Below are 19007 nucleotides of genomic sequence, written 5' to 3' on the forward strand. Positions count from 1 at the left end.
TAAATAGAATAGATATGTACAGGTAAAATAAATAAATAAATAGAGTAATAAATATGTACAAACATATATCAATCAATTAAATCGACAGTGGGTCTTATGGAAGGCAACTAATGGGAAAAGGACAGATATTTTAAAGAAATGAAGGAAACAGCACAGCATAAATTAATTGTCAGGCAGTAGATGAGGAGTTGGGGAAACAGTCTCAAATCTGGAGAGGAGGGCTTGAGCTAGACTATGGTGATCGTGATGATGGTATTTGTTATTCACTTACTAATTGTCAAGCACTGTTCTAAGCATTGGGGTAGATACTGGTTAATCAGGTTGGACACAGTCCCTGTCCCACAGGGGGCTCTCAGTAAATGAGTCTAGGCTATGATGTTATACTAGTTTTGCCATATATTATCATCAAAGTATTTGACCTATGGCCTCTCAGGGTCACACCTGGAGAGTTTCCAGTACTCTACCAGTCTCGACTATGGGAGGGAGAGTAAAGCAGAGGCATATCCCCCTTCTAGACTGTGAGCCCATTGTTGGGTAGGGACCGTCTCTATATGTTGCCAACTTGTACTTCCCAAGCCCTTAGTACAGTGCTCTGCACACAGTAAGCACTCAATAAATATGATTGATTGATTGATTGATATCCATTCCATTCCTAGTTTGGGCAGTGGCTAGTGAATGGAAGGCGATCTGCTACAAGTCAAAACTCAAGTGTGCTGGGCAGCAGCGGCATGGGAGGGAGTCAAAGGTGGAGACTCAGGTTTATTGTGCGGAAGGAGGCAATGGTAAACCGCTTCCATATTTTTTACCAATAAAACTCTATGGATACACTACCAGAATGATTGCAGTTGGAGGTGGGGCATTCTGGAAGAGATACATCCATGGCGTTGCTATGGGTCGAACACAACAGCATAAGACAACAACATATGAACTATATCCTAAAGTTCTGAAAAGGTGTTCCTTTTAATATAATTTTCTTGAGTTTCTTGAGTTTCTGAACTGAAATAAGGAGTGCATTGCCTTGAGTGCTACTATTGTGTGGGTGTATGTTTGTAGGTGATATTGGCCTGTGCACAGAGAAATAGCCGGGTTGTCTTTACTTTAAAAAAATAGACTTTTTTATCTCTATTCCAAATGATCATACATTCTGGGAGTGAGCATACATTCTGGGAGTCATGCCCAGAGTTCCTTTATTTCTAACTGGTTGGATTAGACCTCACAAGGCAGAGGAGGTGACTGGTTCTGAGGGCAAATGACTGATTTTGTTCACCATGTGAAATCTCTTAAAGTTGGTTTGCTAAGTTTCAGGTTGTCACCCTTGAGTGCTACTGTTTTGTTCTTAGCTCCATTTAAGATTCGGGGATGTTGAGTCAGGGATGGGCTGACTCTCCATAAAGTATCCTAAGTCATCTGTTTTTAAGCAAGGGAAATTCCATGCTGAAAAACTGATGGATCCCTAGAACCAAGAAATACAAAGTCTGAGAGCCCCAGATGGGGCTAGGGCGGCAAGCACCATTTCCTCATGTTTTTTCAAATGGAAAGAGACTCCATTTTATGTTTGCCAAAAGGCTAATCCTTATATATTGTGCTTGTTTTGTGTTTCTGCTGTGGTCAACACCTCTGCTCTGCTTTTTCTTCAAGGTGTGTAAAATCCAGCCAGATCAAGACGATGTCGAGCAGCAAAGTCTTTTTTAAAGGCAGTAGATTTCGCTATAGGTAGGTACTTTGAGAAACTTAACTTCCTTCCTTGAGGGGCTAGGCCATCTTACCTGTCAACCTGTCTACAAGTGTGTCTGCTTTGATTTCTGATTCTGTAATATGGGTCAAATTCTCTTCCCTTTCCTCCTCCTTGCTAAACCTGGAAATTGCACAGAAGAGATAGAAAAGCAGCGTGGCTCAGTGGAAAGAGCACGGGCTTTGGAGTCAGAGGTCATGGGTTCAAATCCCGGCTCCACCAATTGTCAGCTGTGTGACTTTGGGCAAGTCACTTAACTTCTCTGTGCCTCAGTTACCTCATCTGTAAAATGGGGATTAAGACTGTGAGCCCCACGTGGGACAACCTGATCACCTTGTAACCTCTCCAGTGCTTAGAACAGTGCTTTGCACACAGTAAGTGCTTAATAAATGCTATTATTATTATTGGTAGAATTCATGAGAGCTCAAGAATGAGTTCAAATGAACTCAGACCATGTATATATAGTAAAGAGGATTACAGAAACAGAAGATAACAGCCTCTCCCCCTACTGACCTGCCTTCAGTCAATCAATCAATCAGTCATATTTACTGAGCACTTACTGTGTGCAGAGCACTGTATTAAGCTCTTGGGAGAGTACAATATAACAGTTGATAAACAGGTTCCCTGCCCACAATAAATTTACAGTCTAGAGGGGAGTCAGACATTAATATAAATAAATGATGATGTGTACATAGGTGTTGTGGGGCTGAGGGAGGGGTGAATAAAGGGTACAATTCCAAGTGCAAGGGCAGCACAGAGGAGAGTGGGAGAAGAGGAAATGAGGATTTAGTTGGGGAAGGCCTCTTGGTGGAGAAATGCCTTTGATAAGGCTTACTTACTTCAGCTTACTTTGTGTCCTGAATTTTGTTTGTGTGTGTCTTCAGTGGTAAAGTTGCCAAAGAAGTGGTGGAGGCAAGCTCCAAAATCCAGAGGGACCCTCCCGAGGTGCACAGGTGAGTGGGTCTATGTTATCTTAGGGTCCCATGTGATCAGCCCTCTTTAATAGGCCAGGAGTGAGCAGGATGGCTCTGGATTGCTGCTGAATGGTTTCCCTGAGCAGCCCTGTTGGGAGCAGATTTCCCCCCGCCCTCCTCAATGTAGTGTATTAATTGAGCACAACCTGGCTCTCCCACCATCTTGCTTCAACCTGGAGGAGACGTCTTGCATTGTGCCTGGTTGATCTGGAAGTGCCTGCTGATAAGTAGGGTGAGAATAGCTTGTTCCTGGGAGGGGAGATAAGTGCAACTCAGTCCAACAAGATGACATCAAGTAAAGAAGCAGGGGAGGGGCATGGCGACATCTATCATGAGTCCACTGACTAGGAACACTGTGATACTCACCCCCAGCCCCAAAGCACCCATCAGTGTCCATATCCTTATGCTCTGCCACTTCCCTTATCATTTATTTTAATGTCTGTCCCCCACACTAGACCGTTTCCCCTGCTAGACTGGAAGTTTGTTGTGGGCAGGAACGTGTCTTCCAACTCTTGTACTGTAATATCCCAAGCGCTGTTGCTCTGCACACGGTAAGGTCTCAATAAATATAATTGATTGATTAATTGATTGATTAATAGGAGCATGATAGGGCAGGCCTTGAGAGTCCTGGGCTGGATCCTGAAATTGTTGCTACTCAAAGGTCTGTCTGACTCCAGTTAGGACTGGAAGCCCTGGAGTCCTTGACGGTCGTATTTGTTAATCATTATTATGGTATTTGTTAAGTGCTTACTATGTACCAAGCACTTTACTAAACACTGGGGTAGAGACAAGATCATCAATCAGACACAATTCCTGTCTCATCTGAAGCTCACATTCTAACAGGGAGGGAGAACAGGTATTGAGAAGCAGCATGGCCTAGTGGGACAGAGCACAGCCCTGGAAGTCAGAAGGATCTGTATTCTAATCCTGGCTCTGCCACTTGTCTGCTGTGTGACCTTGGGCAGGTCACTTCACTTCTCTGGGCCTCAGTTACCACATCTGTAAAGTGGGGATTAAGACTATGAGCCCCATGTGGGACACAGACTGTGTCAAACCTGACTAGCTTGTATCTACTCCAGTGCTTAATACAGTGCTTGGCACACAGTAAGCACTTACCAAGTACCATTTTTTTAAAAAGAGGTATTTCATTCCCATTTTGTAGATGAGGAAACCAAGGCAGTAACGTGATTTGCTCAAGGTCACAGAGGAGGCAAGTGTTAGAGCTGGGATCAGAACCCAGATCTCTTGATCCAAAAATGTGCTCTGCCCTAGGCCAATGCTGTGGGTGAAGGAGGAAGCAGAGTTGCTTTTGCGGTGGCTGAGATGGTCTGCTGTATGAACATTCAAGCAACCTGCCAGCTTGTCGGCCTCAGAGGCAGGCAGGTCTAGGGACCAATCCCCTTCACTCAGGACCCAGGTTCTGGGGATGTAACACAAAGCAGGGTTGAGAACAGAATTTGGGGAATATGGAGTGAGGGTGAGGTGGCAGGTTAGAAAGTTTTGTGGACAGCAAGTGGGAAGGAAGAGTCAGTGAGGTTAGAGGTGGGCCATTGCTTTGAGTTGAGTAGACCTAGTAAATGTCTGTGCTGGTGAATGGCTGAGGTGGATCAAGGGGTCAGTGCAGTTGAGGAGCGACAGGAAGCGCGTGCCTGTGGAGGGGTCAGAGGGATCATCAACATGAAGATTGAAGTCCCAAAGAGCAGCGTAGAAGGGAGTGAAGGTGCAAAGATGAGAAAAGCACCAAGGGCAGCAAGAATAGAGCCTAGATTTAGGAGTCAAAAGGACCTAAGCTGTAATCCCGCCTTTGCCGCTTGTCTTCTCTGTGACCTTGGGCAAGTCATTTCACTTCTCTGGGCCTCAGTTCCCTCATCTGTAAAATGGGGATTAAGACTGTGAGCCTCATGTGGGACAAAGACTGTGTCCAACTTGATTTGCTTCTATCTGCCCCAGTGCTGACTCCTAGCCTACTGACTCCTGGACCTGGGCTCCTTCCACTCTTTCTTCCCCATGGTTTTCAACCAGATGCACGTGTCCCAGTACAGGGTTGTATGTGAGCCCTTGGGAATCCATCCATGATTTTTTATTGAGTAGGAAGAGACTGTTGGTTCTCCACCTTCCAGGCTTGTTGAGCCTGGTGATTTGCCATAACCTGTATTGTCCTGGAAAGTTCAGGGTCAATCTGATCCCCAAATGGGGGAAGATATGACGGTGGAAAATCAGCATCTTCCCTCATCCCTCCCTGCCCATTCTAGCAGCCATAGTGGAAAGCCATAGTGGGAGTCAGGTGACCTAGATGTTCATCCCACCTCTGCCAATTGTCTGCTGTTTGGCCTCGGGTAAGTCACTTCACTTCTCTGGGCAATAGTTTCCTCATCTGTAAAATGGGGTTTCAGCACCTGTTCTCTCTCTTATTTAGATTGTGAGCCCCATGTGGGCAAGGGACTGTGTCCAACCTCATGATCGTGCATCTACCCTGGTGCTTGGCACAGTGCTTGGCACATAGCACTTAACAACTACCACAGTTAATATCATATGGGAAGTAAGTGATCTCTGTTGGCTTGGTGAGCACGTTCTGTGTCTCGTGCACGGTAGCTTGAGGCGGTCTGGTTTTTCTGGGGCATGAGATCCAGGAACGGCACTGGTGAAGAGTGGTTTCCTTCAGTCTCCCCGGCAGTGGCGGCACAACTTACCTACCCGTGGCAGGCAGATGATGGAAGCAGGTTTCCAGCAGATGTTTGCACACAGAAACCTGCCTCTAGCTGATGGGAAGGCTCCTCCTGGGAAGCCATCAGACGGGCCTGGCAAGGGGGAAAGATGGGGAGAGGGAACAGAAGGGGACAAATTAAGCATGCAGTGTGACATGGAAAATCTCATCCTGTTGAGGGGCTCGCCTGCTGCTGAACATGTGAATCATCTTCACCTGTCACTTGACCCCAGTTTGGTGGGGGGGGGTGGGGGAGGGGGATTGGAAAGGGATTGGGTGGGGGGAGGGGGTCCTCTCTCCCTGCATGGATTAGCCCACAATATCTAGCCCCGTCATCCATCTAGCTTTTCGTTTTCCCCCTTCTTCTTGCCCCCTGCCTGTAAATGCAGCCAGCCAATTGGATCACAGGGAAACAGTTCATTTTAGTGGCAGTTTGCCAGTCCCTGGGCAGGGGTAGTATTATTCTCTGCTCTAATTCCCTGTCTCGGTCCGGGAGGAGGATTACAGTTTCGATAGGGGATTGGCAAGGGGTTCTCAGAAAGCCAACACCTCTGGCCTGTGTCTGTTTGCAGGGCCAGCATCACCCAGAGTCGGAGCTCGTACTCCTTGAACAAACAGCTCATCATTAACATGGAGCCACTGCAGCCTCTCCTGCCTTGTCCCAGTGAACAGGAAGAGGAAGTGTCCTTGGAGGAGGGTAAGCTTGTCGAAGGCCTTCCGCTCCCTTCCCTCCAGCGAGTTGTTGCTGCCAGCTTCTCAGGGAGCAGGGAGTTTTGGGACAGGTGGGGCCGCCTGAGGAGGTTCTATTCTCTCGGGAGATGGCGCTGGTAAAATTCCATGAGTTCCTTCAAAGATGATCTTTCCTCAGAGCAAAGTCATCATTAAATAAATCTATGAAGCCAATTAGGCTTTATTAAATCAAAGGAATTGCATCTAAGCAGGGTAAGTATATTTAAAGAAGCTAATCTTATTACATAGCCTATGTAGGTTATTTTAAATACTCAACCACGGCCCCACTAATAATAATAATAATGATGGCATTTATTAAGCACTTACTATGTGCAAAGCACTGTTCTAAGCGCTGGGGAGGTTACAAGGTGATCAGGTTGTCCCACGGGGGGCTCACAGTCTTATTCCCCATTTTACAGATGAGGGAACTGAGGCACAGGGAAGTTAAGTGACTTGCCCAAAGTCACACAGCTGACAATTGGCGGAGCCGGGGTTTGAACCCATGACCTCTGACTCCAAAACCCGTGCTCTTTCCACTGAGCCACACTGCTTCTCTACTGATTCCTCTGGCATGCCCACATCTCCTGCTGCCCTGGGGCCTTTCTTCTCAGCATTTTCTCCCCACTTACCCTGATTTCCATTCTGTCCCAGTTCCCAGGTTCACTTCTTCACCCCACAAACCCATCCCAAAAAAGATCAAGACCTCATCCCAACCTCAGATCAAGAAGGATTTGAAAGAGGATGATTCAGAACCTTTCGTCTAGGCTTCTACCTGGATAGTCAGTTTCTTTAGAGCTATCACATACCTTGTCCAGCACATGCAGGGCACTGAGTAACTCTAAAGCACTAGCAACAAACTGTCCTCTTATTATTCCCATGTGACTACCGTTAATCTTAATGGTAGTCAGACTGCAGGGTTTCTACCAACTCTACTGTATTGTCATCTCCCAAGCTTTGAGTTAAGGCACTTTGAGAAACAGCATGGCCCAGTGGAAAGAGCATGGGCACAGGAGTCAGAGGACCTGGGTTCCAGTCCTGGCTCCACCACTTACCTGCTGTGTGACCTTGGGCAAGTCACTTTGCTTCTCTGGGCCTCAGTTCCCACATTTGTAAAATGGGGATTCAATTCCTGTGCTTCCTCCAACATAGACTGTGAGCCCCAAGTGGGACGTGATAATCTTAGTTCTACCCCAGAGCTTAGTACAATGCTTGACACATAGTAAGCCCTTAATACATACTATTATTATTAGTAGTAGTTTTTGTATTTTTATTTTTTTTTTACCATTGATTGGTAGAAAAGACAAATGAGTCTTCTAAGTGGGAGGACTCTGCAGCGTAATATTGAACCATCACTCTGGTAAACAGAGGAAGTACATGGTACTTGTTTGGACTCCTACTTACTTCCCTGCCCCCCACTTGGGGCATGGGAAGCTAGGGATGAGGTGAAAGCCAAATTTTGTAAAGGGGAGCAGGGCAAAGGTAAGGGTAAAGGGCAGTGTGAGGGACTAACATGTTACTGATGAGAGGAAGAGGCAAGGGTGGGGACTTTTCCCTGTCCAACATCCTTTTATTATTAATAATAATTGTGATATTTATTAAGTGTTTACTATGTACCAGGCACTGCACTAAGCACTGGGGTGGATACAAGCAAATTGGGTTGGACACAGTCCTTGTCCTACATGGGGCTCACAGTCTTAATCCCCATTTTACAGATGAAGTAACCAAGGCAAAGAGAAGTGAAGTGACTTGCCCAAGGTCAGACAGCAGGCAAGCATACTCAGGCAGGGGAGAGATGCAGGTGCAGTTATCCCTAGTGCTTTTCCCTATGTGTTGCTGGGATGCAGATTCCCAGTGGGCAAACACAGCTGTCAGACTTGCTAGAGGACAGAGCCTGCCTCTACCAGGACCTGCTAGTGGAGGGACCCAAGAAGGGCTCATGTGGCATGGCAGGGGGGTGTGGGCATGGGGGGTGTCCCCAGCCAACCCTGCCCAACCCACCAGCTGTGGCCAGGCCCTGTGTGCCAATGATGTGAGACTAGACTTTTCTCTGTTGGCAGGGCCTCCTCTCCTGAGCTTTGTAATTTGCCTCTCCCCTGGCTGCTGGGGAACTCCTGAACCAGCCAATAGGAGGTATTCTGAGGAGAAGTACCTGAAGAGAAGTACCTGAGGAGGAGGAAGCCATTGAGGTGGCCATCATTAGGCTCTGGGTACCCTCAATTCCACCTTAGAACCAACTCTAGGGTAGTTTTGGGATCTGAGAGGGTCACCCTGGGGTTTGGGGATAATCAATCAATCAGTGGTATTTACTGAGCACTTATTGTGTACAAAACACTGTACTAAGCACTTGGGAGAGTACAGTATAACAATGTAATAACAGAGTTGGTAGACAAATTCCCTGCCCGATAAGACTGTGCCATCTTGGCGGGGGGGATGGGGAAGTACCTGAAACCATCCTAAGGGAGGGCGACCTCTTTTGGGCCATCATCTCTTCATCCAGAGGGGCCCCCAGGAAGTGAGCTCAATTTCTAGGGATTCTCTGAGCAGGTCAATGAGAAGCAGCATGGGCTTGTGAGTCAGAGGACCTGAGTTCTAATCCCAGTTCATTCATTCATTCATTCAATCGTATTTATTGAGCGCTTACTGTGTGCAGAGCACTGTACTAAGCGCTTGGGAAGTACAAGTTGGCAACAACTTGTAACAACAGTTCTGCCATTTACCTGTTGTGTGACCTTGGGTAAGTCACTTCACTTCTCTGTGCCTCAGTTTCCTCAACTATATAATGGGGATTAAACACCTACTCACTTCCTACTTAGACTGTGAGCCCCATGTAGGACAGAGATTGTGCTGGACATGATTAACTTGTATCTACCCCAGTGCTTAGACCAGTGCTTGACACATGGAAAGTGCTTAACAAATGCCATAATTATCATTTATAATATTAATAACAATGATTATTTTTATTGATAATAACAACGATGATAATACTATTTAAGTGCTTACTCTGTGCCAAGTATGTACTAACCACTGGGGCAGATACAAGATCACCAGCTCAGACATAGTCCCTGACCCACATGGAGCTCACAGTCTAAGAGGGAGGAAGAACAGGCATTGAATCGCCATTTTATCGATGAGGAAACTGAGGCTTCCATGAAATCATCCCAGTTACTGAACGATGACACATAATTCTTTCTCAAATAACCAAACTCAGTAGTGGTACTTTCCAGGCTTCAAAGAAAGCTTTTCAAATAATTGAGTTGTGATAGGAAGAGCAATTTGAATAGCAGGGTTTGATATTGAGACCAAAATCCCAGGAAAGTTTATGCGACCCTTTTGGCAGAGATATTCCTGAGCAAATGGAAAATGTTTGGATTTTTTTCCCCCTCAAATAGCAGGTGAACGGAAGCACAGCTGTGCTATCTTTGTCCAATCCCCAGGAGGTTTTATTTATATATCAGAGTCAGTTGTTCCCATTCCATCACTAGTCAGATCCCCCTGCACCCAGGAGAGTCACTTTTACTATGACTTGCCATGGCTGCCTCTACTGAATGTGACCTCTGCAGCTTCTGGTCATCCTGAGAAGTCTGTGGTGGGATCTGCACCCTGTCTCCTTCGGGTCCAAATTGTTTTTCCCGGGTTCCCTTCAAGTAAATTATCTAGGTTCAATCTCTTATATCCTACCTGATTAGTGGCTCTGTTGCTTGCTCCCACTGAAGAGGCTGACCATATTGTTTCTCTGGAAAACCCAATCTTCCAAATCCCCATTGGAAAGAAGAAGTGGGTGGTTAAATGGGTTTACTAGAAGGCTTAGAACTTGGGGACCCTAACATCTTCAGAATCTGGCCCTACTTCTCCATCCAAACTGCGATTGAGCTGGTCCAAGCACTTATCCCATCTGTCCCTCCTTGACGACTGCAACTGCCTCCTTGCTGACTGCCCTGCCTCCAGGATCTCCCTCTCCAGTTCTTCACTGTGCTGTCCAAAAAAATCATTCTACACCCACGTCCCCACTCCTCAAAAACCTCCATCAGTTGCCTGTCTATCCCCACATCAAGGAGAAACTCCTCTCCATTGACTTTAAGGCACTCAGTCAGCTTTCTCCCTGTTACGTATCCTTGCTCCTCTCCCCCTACATCCTGGCTGGCACACTTCTCTCAGATTAACCTCAATGTGCCTCATTCTTCTCTCATCATCAGCTTCTTGCTCATGCCCTCCCTTCTGCCTAGGACCCCCTCCCCCTTCGCATCCAACAGACCCCTGCTCTCCTCAACTTCAAAACCCTTCTGAAATCACATCTAATTTTTCTCTGTTTCACCTCTGATTAATCTCTCACCTCGCTGATTAATCTCTCATCTCTCCACCATATGTCTCCTTCAACTGCCACTTCACTTCCACTTTACCTAGGTACTTGGGTACTCTCACGCACACATTGTATCTATGTACATATCTTTGCATTCTATTCCTTCCTATTACCTGTAATTTATTTTAGTGTTTGTCTCTCCTGCTAGATTGTAAACTATTTGAGGGCAGTGATTGCCTCTACTAACTCTCTTGTACTCTCCCATACACTTAGTTCCCTGCTCCCACAGAGTAAGTGCACAATAAATACTATTGATTGCTTGAGCAGTTACTAGGCATGCTGAAGCTCAGTCCTGAAAGTCCAAGCATTTAAACTGAGCCAAATCCTCTGGGGAATAGTGCAAGGTAGATTGGTCAGTCAGGATTGTCTCAATGGTGTGTCAATTGTATATTTTTCTAAAATTTCCAGGATGTGAGGCTTTCTCAGCTAAATTGGGTGATATGGTCAGTCTGCTCTTAGGACATTCCACCCAACCAAGGGCCTGGGACTTTGCTTCTTTTCTGTGTTCTTTAACCATGGTCATGAGGATGGTTATAAATTGTTTCCCTATTTCCTGTGGTCCCTGCGGCTTTAATGTACGGGGAGTCATCTCTTCCCGTTTAATTTCAGCCATCTTTGATTTCCTCTTTAGCAGGTAGGCCGGTGAAGCCGGTATATCAACCATTTTCGGGCGGAGCATACGCTGATAATCTCGACAATCTCTGTTTAATGGCATCCACAAGCCTCTGCTCATGGCAGAGGCACAGCTGCTGAGGCTGAGGGAGCTGGATCTGGGAACCCTTGACTCTGCTGAGGGCAATTTCTCCAGATATTTATAGCTGCAACATTCCGCTGCAGGATTAGCCAACTCAGAATTCCAAATTCATCACTCCCATAAAGGAAACTCTGATGAAAAGATCACGGTTTGAGTCGGCCCCTTTTCCTTATTGCCACTAGGGAGTCAGAGGTGAAAAGCACAACTTTGGAAAAAAGGACCTCTCTAGAGGGTAATCCTTTAGTGAGCTCTGAAGGAAGTCTTTCTAAGCTCTTAATAATGATGGCATTTATTAAGTGCTTACTGTGTGCAAAGCACTGTTCTAAGCACTGGGGAGGTTATAAGGTGATCAGGTTGTCCCACGTGGGGCACACAGTCTTAATCCCCATTTTACGGATGAGGTAACTGAGGCCCAGAGAAGTTAAGTGACTTGCCCAAAGTCACACAGCTGACAATTGGGGGAGCCGGGATTTGAACCCATGGCCTCTGACTCCAAAGCCTGTGCTCTTTCCACTGAGCCACGCTGCTTCTCAAGCTCTTCTGCCTGTGCTTATTGGTGTATTGTAAGCTTTCCTCTCAGCGTGGGGAAAACCAGGATATGGAGTACATGGAACCTGGTCAGGCCCAAATAGCTTATTCTTTTTTCATAGTATTTGTTAAACACTTATTATGTTCCAGACAGTGTACTGAGTCCTGGGGTGGATACAAGCTAATCAGGTTGGAAACAGTCCCTGTCCCACATGGAGCTTACTGTCTTATTCCCAATTTTACAGATAACGAAGCACAGAGAAGTTAAGTGACTTGTCTGAGATCACACAGCAGACAAGGGGTGATGGCAGGATTAGAACCCAGGACCTTCTGATTCCAAGGCCCATACTCTACCCAGTAGGCCACATTGCTTCTCTTATGAACCCTTAGCCTTGTGAAAAGCCAAGCACTAGTTCTTGAGCAGGTACTTCATATTCTGCAGGGGACATAAATGTCTCTTTCTCATAGACTCTGAGCATGTTTCTTTATGAGAAAAGATGGTATTTTACCTGCTCAAACACCTGTTCAGCTTAGGAACTGCATTTTGTGATGTCCCTGTGGACCCCTTCAAACGGTCAAAATACCCTGGTGTGCACAAAAAAATGACTCATGGAGCTGTTACTGCTACTAAACATCAGATTTGCAGCTGCAGGATTTAGTCTTGATGTCTTTGTCCTCTGAGTTCTTTGGAATGGGAGAGGGAATTTTCTCTTGCGATAGACTCACAGAGATTTTCAAAATTTATGGGGAAGGCTTCTAACATTAATTCTTGGGTTTTCAGTATTCCGTGACCCTTAGCTGGCACCTGCTAGTCAGTAAAGCTTGCCAATTTCTATTAAAAGTTAGTAGCAGTAGCGGAGAAATTCGGGATCAGCTTTTCTTTAGAACCTTGTCATCACCACTGGTATTTATTGAGCACTTAGTATGTGCAGATATTAATAATAATAATAATAATAATGATAATGGTATTTGTTAGCATTTACTATGTGCCGTGCACTGTACTAAGCACTGGGGTGGATACAAGGAAATCGGGTTGGTCACAGTCCCTGTCCCACAAGGGACTCACAATCTTCATCCCCATTTTACAGATGACATAACTGAGCTACAGAGAAGTGAAGTGAAGGTCACACAGCAGACAGGTAATGGAGCACTGTACTAAGCGCTTGGGAAAGTATAATACAATCGAGTCGGTAGACACATTCCCTGTCCACAACGAGCATAGACCTAGACACAGATATAGGGGGATTGTCTCTGTACAGGAACTAAAAGAAGTATTTTTTCTAGTCAAACATGTCAGGACACAGTGCTTTTCTCTAGGGCAAAGTCCAATAACTGAATCAACCTCAACCCTCCTGGGGATCTTTATCTTATTAATGGAATGGATTTTATAGGGCCGAACTTTAAAAACCCCTTATAGTGATAATGAATGATCTTAGAGGACACTCTGAGAGTTGGGGGGAGGAGAGAAGGTGGGAGGGGAGAGTCCTGGGGCAAGAAAATGTGTCATTCAAGTGGCATACAGAGCTAAATTCATAGCCCTTAAGGTTGGCAATTCCAGCCAGAAGAGTAGCCGGCTGTGACTGACAAACCTTTTGCTGCAAGGGGAATGAATGATTTTTCTTGGCTTCTGGACAAGTAAACATCCCACCCCTTGCAAAGGAAAGCCTCGGGAGGTGAGAGGGAAAATATTACTGAATTGTTGTCCTTTGGAGGCAGCAGAGGGATGCAGTCTCTGAATTTCTTCCCAAGCTCTGGGGAGATCATGAGGTTCTGAATTCTAACCAATCCTTTCTTTGCATTTTTCAGTTCCATTTACAATGAGCAGAGGGAAAGAGAACTGAGAAATACAAAAGTTGGCCGGGCATTGGGTAGAGTTTTCAAGTTCACCGAATGCCTGGTGAGCCCTGAATTCTAGGTTCCTGCCCACGTATTTGTGGTCTTACCACATTGAATTGCCCTTTGGAAAAGGGGATCCAAGAACTGCATGTTCTCTAACATGCAGTCCTGGTAGGCCTTGAGGTGGCTGGATTTGCAGAGGTTAAACTAGATTTTCATGCCGTGTTTCCACTCCTCTGTGGCCGGTGAGTCTTCCTCTCCTAGTTCTCCAGCAATTTTCAGAGAATTGCTTGAATGGATGGGGGTAATTATTGAGTGCTTACTGTGTGCAGAACACTGTGCTACACACTTAGGAGAGTACAATACAACAAAGTTGTTAGACATGGTCCTGGCCCACAGCAAGCTTGTAGTCTAGATTATACCATGGCAGGATTATACTGCATTTTCCCTAGTGGAAATATGGCTCTCTCCAGAGGCCTATAAAAGGGGTTTCTGGTATCTTTATTTATTCATTAAATCATATTTACTGAGCACTTACTTTGTGCAGAGCACTGTACTAACCACGTGGGAGAGTACAATGCAGGGATAGACACATTTGCTGCCCAAAATGAAAACAGGGTGTACACATCTTTTTAAGGGGAATTTATTCACTTTATTCCCTTTATTCACCCCTCCCTCAGCCCCACAGCACTTATGTACATATTCATAATTCATTTCTTTATATTAATGTCTGTCTACCCTTCTAGACTGTAAGCTTGTTGTGGGCAGGGAAGGTATCTACCAACTGTTATATTGAGCTCTCCCAAGCACTTAGTATGTTGCTCTGCACACAATAAATCCTCAGTAAATACGATTGATTGATTGACTGATTGATTGAGACAGGTTTGGGTTGTTAAACAGAGATCTAGCATAGAACCAAGGGCAGAATTAAAGTATGCGAGCTGGGGTATATTGGGGGCGGAGTGTGGGTAAATTGAAGGGAGAGAGCTAATCAAGTGCCTTAAAGCGAAAAGTCAGGAGTTTCTGCTTGATGAGGAGAAGAATGGGTAACCAGTGGAGGTTTTTGAGGCATGGGGGACATGTGCAGAATGATTTTTTTGAAAAATGACCAGAGCCACAGAGTGAAGTGTGGCCTGGAGAGGGGAGAGGCTGGAGGCAGGGAGGTCTATGAGGAGGCTGATGCAGTAGTCAAAGCAAGGCATAACAAGTGCTCGGACCGATGTTGTGGCTGTTTGGATGGAGGAGAAGAGGTGGATCCTGGAGATGTGAAGAAAAACCAACAGGATTTGGTGACTGACTGAATATGGGGGTAAAACAAAAGAGAGATGTCAAGGATAATGACAAGTTTACATACATTCGAGACCTGGGGATACTGGTGTTGTCAACTGTGATGGGAAAGCTAGGTGGAGGAGAGAATTTAATAGGGAAGGTGAGGAGTTCAGTTTTGAACATTTTGAGCCTAAGATGCCAATGGGACATCTGTGAAAAGATGTCTTTTTTAACAATATTTGTTAAGAACTTAAAATATGTTAGGGACTGTACTGAGCGCTGGGATAGATGCAATCTAATCAGGTTAGACACAGTCCATGTCCCACATGGGAGTCACAGTCTTAATTCCCATTTTACAGGTGAGGGAACTGAGGCACAGAGAAGTTAAGTGACTTGTCCAAGGTCACACAACAGAGCCACAGGTTATGTGAAACTGGATTTACTCTAATAGAAGCCTCTCTGCCTTTATTTTAAAAGCAATCAATGATATATATTGCATTCTTACCGTGTGCAGAACACTGTACCAGGCACTTGGGAGAGTACAGGTGGGCGACACGATTCCTCCCTGAAATCTCCATTTCTTCATATGAAACCTTAAGGCAGGCAAATCTTTTATTAATAGTGGGGAAATACACAGGATGTGGAGAGCTTTTTAGCAGGAGATGAACACGGGTCATCTAGAAGCCTGAACCCATGGTTAACATTTTGCTAAATTAAACTTTCCCTGTTCAATATCCAGAACCCAAGATCTGTTGTAGAAATCAGAGCTCACCTTTGTGAATACTTGATTGCCTTCCCCAAACGGCCTGTGCACCTGCTTGTCAGCAGGAGTAGCATTTGCTGTCGGACACAAGAAAACATTTGAGCAAGACTCCCGTGGTCGGCATCTCAAGAAATCTGTCAGCCAGCCACGAATTTATTGAGTGTGGCACTGAACTAGGCGTTTGGAGCCTGTGTTACAGACTCATCACTCCACTCAGAATATATTCTGACAGGAGCTGTTACAGTTCTTGTGCTTTTTTGTCAATTGGGGAAGCTTTAGGTTCCTAAGACTGCACCCCTTGATGACCAGCTCCTCCCACTGGATAGTGTAGACAGTCGGTTCCTAAATGCAGAAATTGGTGAATACTGTCAAGAATTAGAGCTCTTTTTGAATTCATTTCCATTCTTTTTTGCCACCACCCAGAGAAAATGGTTCATTTGTTATGGTAAGTAGTGCTCTTAGGTAGCAAAATAATACGGGTAGAAGAGATGGAAAATCAATACATCCTGAGCCGAGTTGGTAGATACTTGAAAATGCAATACACCTAACAAAGAGTCTTCTTTAATTGGGGCAGACAAGGACAGCTTTTGCCTCACCTTGTCATTCCATTAAGGAGGCATTATTTATAGATTACCCTTTATTTTTTTGAGCTGAATACTTAAACCCTATTTATCAATCAATCAATCAATCGTATTTATTGAGCGCTTACTGTGTGCAGAGCACTGTACTAAGTGCTTGGGAAGTACAAGTTGGCAACATATAGAGACAGTCCCTACCCAACAGTGGGCTCATAGTCTAAAAGGGGGAGACAGAGAACAAAATCAAACATACTAACAAAATAAAATAAATAGAATAGATATGTACAAGTAAAATAAATAAATAGAGTAATAAATATGTACAAACATATATACATATATACAGGTGCTGTGGGGAAGGGAAGGAGGTAAGATGCGGGGGATGGAGAGGGGGACGAGGGGGAGAGGAAGGAAGGGGCTCAGTCTGGGAAGGCCTCCTGGAGGAGGTGAGCTCTCAGTAGGGCCTTGAAGGGAGGAAGAGAGCTAGCTTGGCGGATGGGCAGAGGGAGGGCATTCCAGGCCCGGGGGATGATGTGGGCCGGGGGTCGATGGCGGGACAGGCGAGAACGAGGTACGGTGAGGAGATTAGCGGCAGAGGAGCGGAGGGTGCAGGCTGGGCTGTAGAAGGAGAGAAGGGAGGTGAGGTAGGAGGGGGCGAGGTGATGGAGAGCCTTGAAGCCCAGGGTGAGGAGTTTCTGCTTGATGCGCAGATTGATTGGTAGCCATTGGAGATTTTTGAGGAGGGGAGTAACATGCCCAGAGCATTTCTGGACAAAGACAATCCAGGCAGCAGCATGAAGTATGGATTGAAGTGGGGAGAGGCACGAGGATGGGAGATCAGAGAGAAGGCTGATGCAGTAGTCCAGACGGGATAGGATGAGAGCTTGAACGAGCAGGGTAGCGGTATGGATGGAGAGGAAAGGGTGGATCTTGGCAATGTGATTTACTCCCTGCCTTCATAGAAGAAAGCAGCCACCTCACTTTTATGAAATAAAAAAGCTCAAAAGACAGCAGAAACTAGTGTTTGTGGCAGTGTAGCCTCACACATCAATTTATGAGGCCTGGTGGATGAACAATTATTTCTGGGCAGTTTTCAGTTTTTTGTGTTACTTTATTGGGGAGTCAAACACTCCAAGTTCCAATCTTCTGTCTTGACTGTCTTCTGTCTTGAGAACTCAATAATTACCTACTAAATCTTCCTGGGTCTATTCTCTCCTATGCATGGAATAGAAAAAAAACACAACAAAAGTTTCATAGGGATTTTGTGAAGATTCACTAGTGAGGAGATTGTAAACTTCTCAAGGGCAAGGGCTATGTTTTTTACTTCTAGTTTATGTACCCAAGTGCCTATTTTTTAAAAATGGTACTTGTTGTAATAATGATAATGGCATTTGTTAAGTGCTTACGACTTGCCAGGCACTGTACTAAGTTCTGGAGCAGATACAAGCAAATCGGGTTGGACACAGTCCTTGTCCCACATGGGGCTCACAGTCTTAATCCCCATTTTCCAGATGAGGTAACTGAGGCATAGAGAAGTTAAGTGGCTTGCCCAAGGTCACCCAGCAGACAAGTAGCAGAGCCGGGATTAGAACCCATGTCCTCTGACTCCCAAGACTGTGCTCTTTCCACTAAGCCATGCTGCTTCTCATCAGAACACCACTCTGTCCTCCTTCAAAGCATTACTAAGGTCACATCTCCTTCAAGAGGTGTTCCCTGAATCAGCCTTCTTTCCACTGGCTCCTTCCCCCTTCTGTGTCTTCTATGCACCTCAACCTTTGGACACTTGATATTCTCCCAGCCCCACAGCACTTAAATACATACCTTTAAATTATATATTATAAATTATTTATTCATATTAGTGTCTGTATTCCACTCTAGAATGTAAGCTTGTTATGGGCAGAGAACATGTCTGCTAACTCTGCTGAACTGTACTCTCCCAAGCACTTAGTACAGTGCTCTGCACATAGGAAGCAATTGCGGTTGATTGATTGATTGATCCCAAGTGCTTAGTCAGTGCTCTGGACACAGTGGGCACTCACTAAATATTATTGATTGATTGATGACTGTCTTTTGAAAAGGTAAAGTACAATATGAATATTTGCAGTGATTTATGTTCATCACCTTGGTAATTTTTATTTCACAATTCTGTATAATTTGTCCCTTTTTTTTAACAGTACCCTAGCTATTGCAGCTCACCAGCAGTGCAGAAATTTGGAAGCCAAGGGTTTTCACTGAATTCTGTTGTGAGAACAGTGAGGTAGCGATTTAGCAAGTTTCTCTTAAAAAACACGGTTTGTCAGCTTAATTTATATTTAAAGATGATTGCTTTGAGTGATGTGTTTCTTCTGTAATAAAATAATCTAGGAAGCAAGTAGCATAAGAGAAAGTCACTCTGGAGAAACCCTTGATCCCATGAAAAAGACCCTGGAGTGCTGGCTTTTGGGCTTCCACTCAGCTAGACGCACTCGCTCCCCTTTCCCTTCACCACTCTCGTACCACTAACCCACAGCCCTGGATCACTGCCACTGTCCACCTCCTTTGCTCTTATGCTTGAGCTTCTGAACGTTGCTGGCAAAAGTCTAAACACCATGCCAACCTCGTTCACTTCAAGTTTATCCTTTCCTGCCTTAACTCAGCCCTCTCCTCTGCCAGACAAAACTATTTCTCCTCCCTTATTGACACCCATGCCCATCATCCCCGTCAGCTCTTCCATACATTCAACTCCCTTCTCAGGCCCCCGGTTCCTCCCCCTCCTCCTTCCCTCACCCCCAACGATCTGGCCTCCT

General features: G+C 45.3%; 1 protein-coding gene across 4 annotated transcripts in view; it reads left to right on the forward strand.

Annotated features, from left to right (window-relative positions):
- FRMD3 (FERM domain containing 3) overlaps window positions 1-19007 on the forward strand; it is a 264744-nt gene that overhangs the window by 227164 nt on the left and 18573 nt on the right. For all 4 annotated transcript variants that reach the window (XM_038769693.1, XM_038769696.1, XM_038769694.1 and 1 more), the window contains 3 exons: window positions 1639-1713; window positions 2617-2685; window positions 5983-6107. In XM_038769693.1, coding sequence (XP_038625621.1) covers window positions 1639-1713; window positions 2617-2685; window positions 5983-6107 — 269 coding nt within the window. The remainder of the gene's footprint in view (window positions 1-1638; window positions 1714-2616; window positions 2686-5982; window positions 6108-19007) is intronic.

The sequence above is a fragment of the Tachyglossus aculeatus genome, chromosome X4 (assembly GCF_015852505.1).
Source record: "Tachyglossus aculeatus isolate mTacAcu1 chromosome X4, mTacAcu1.pri, whole genome shotgun sequence".
In the NCBI taxonomy this organism is placed as follows: Eukaryota; Metazoa; Chordata; class Mammalia; order Monotremata; family Tachyglossidae; genus Tachyglossus; species Tachyglossus aculeatus.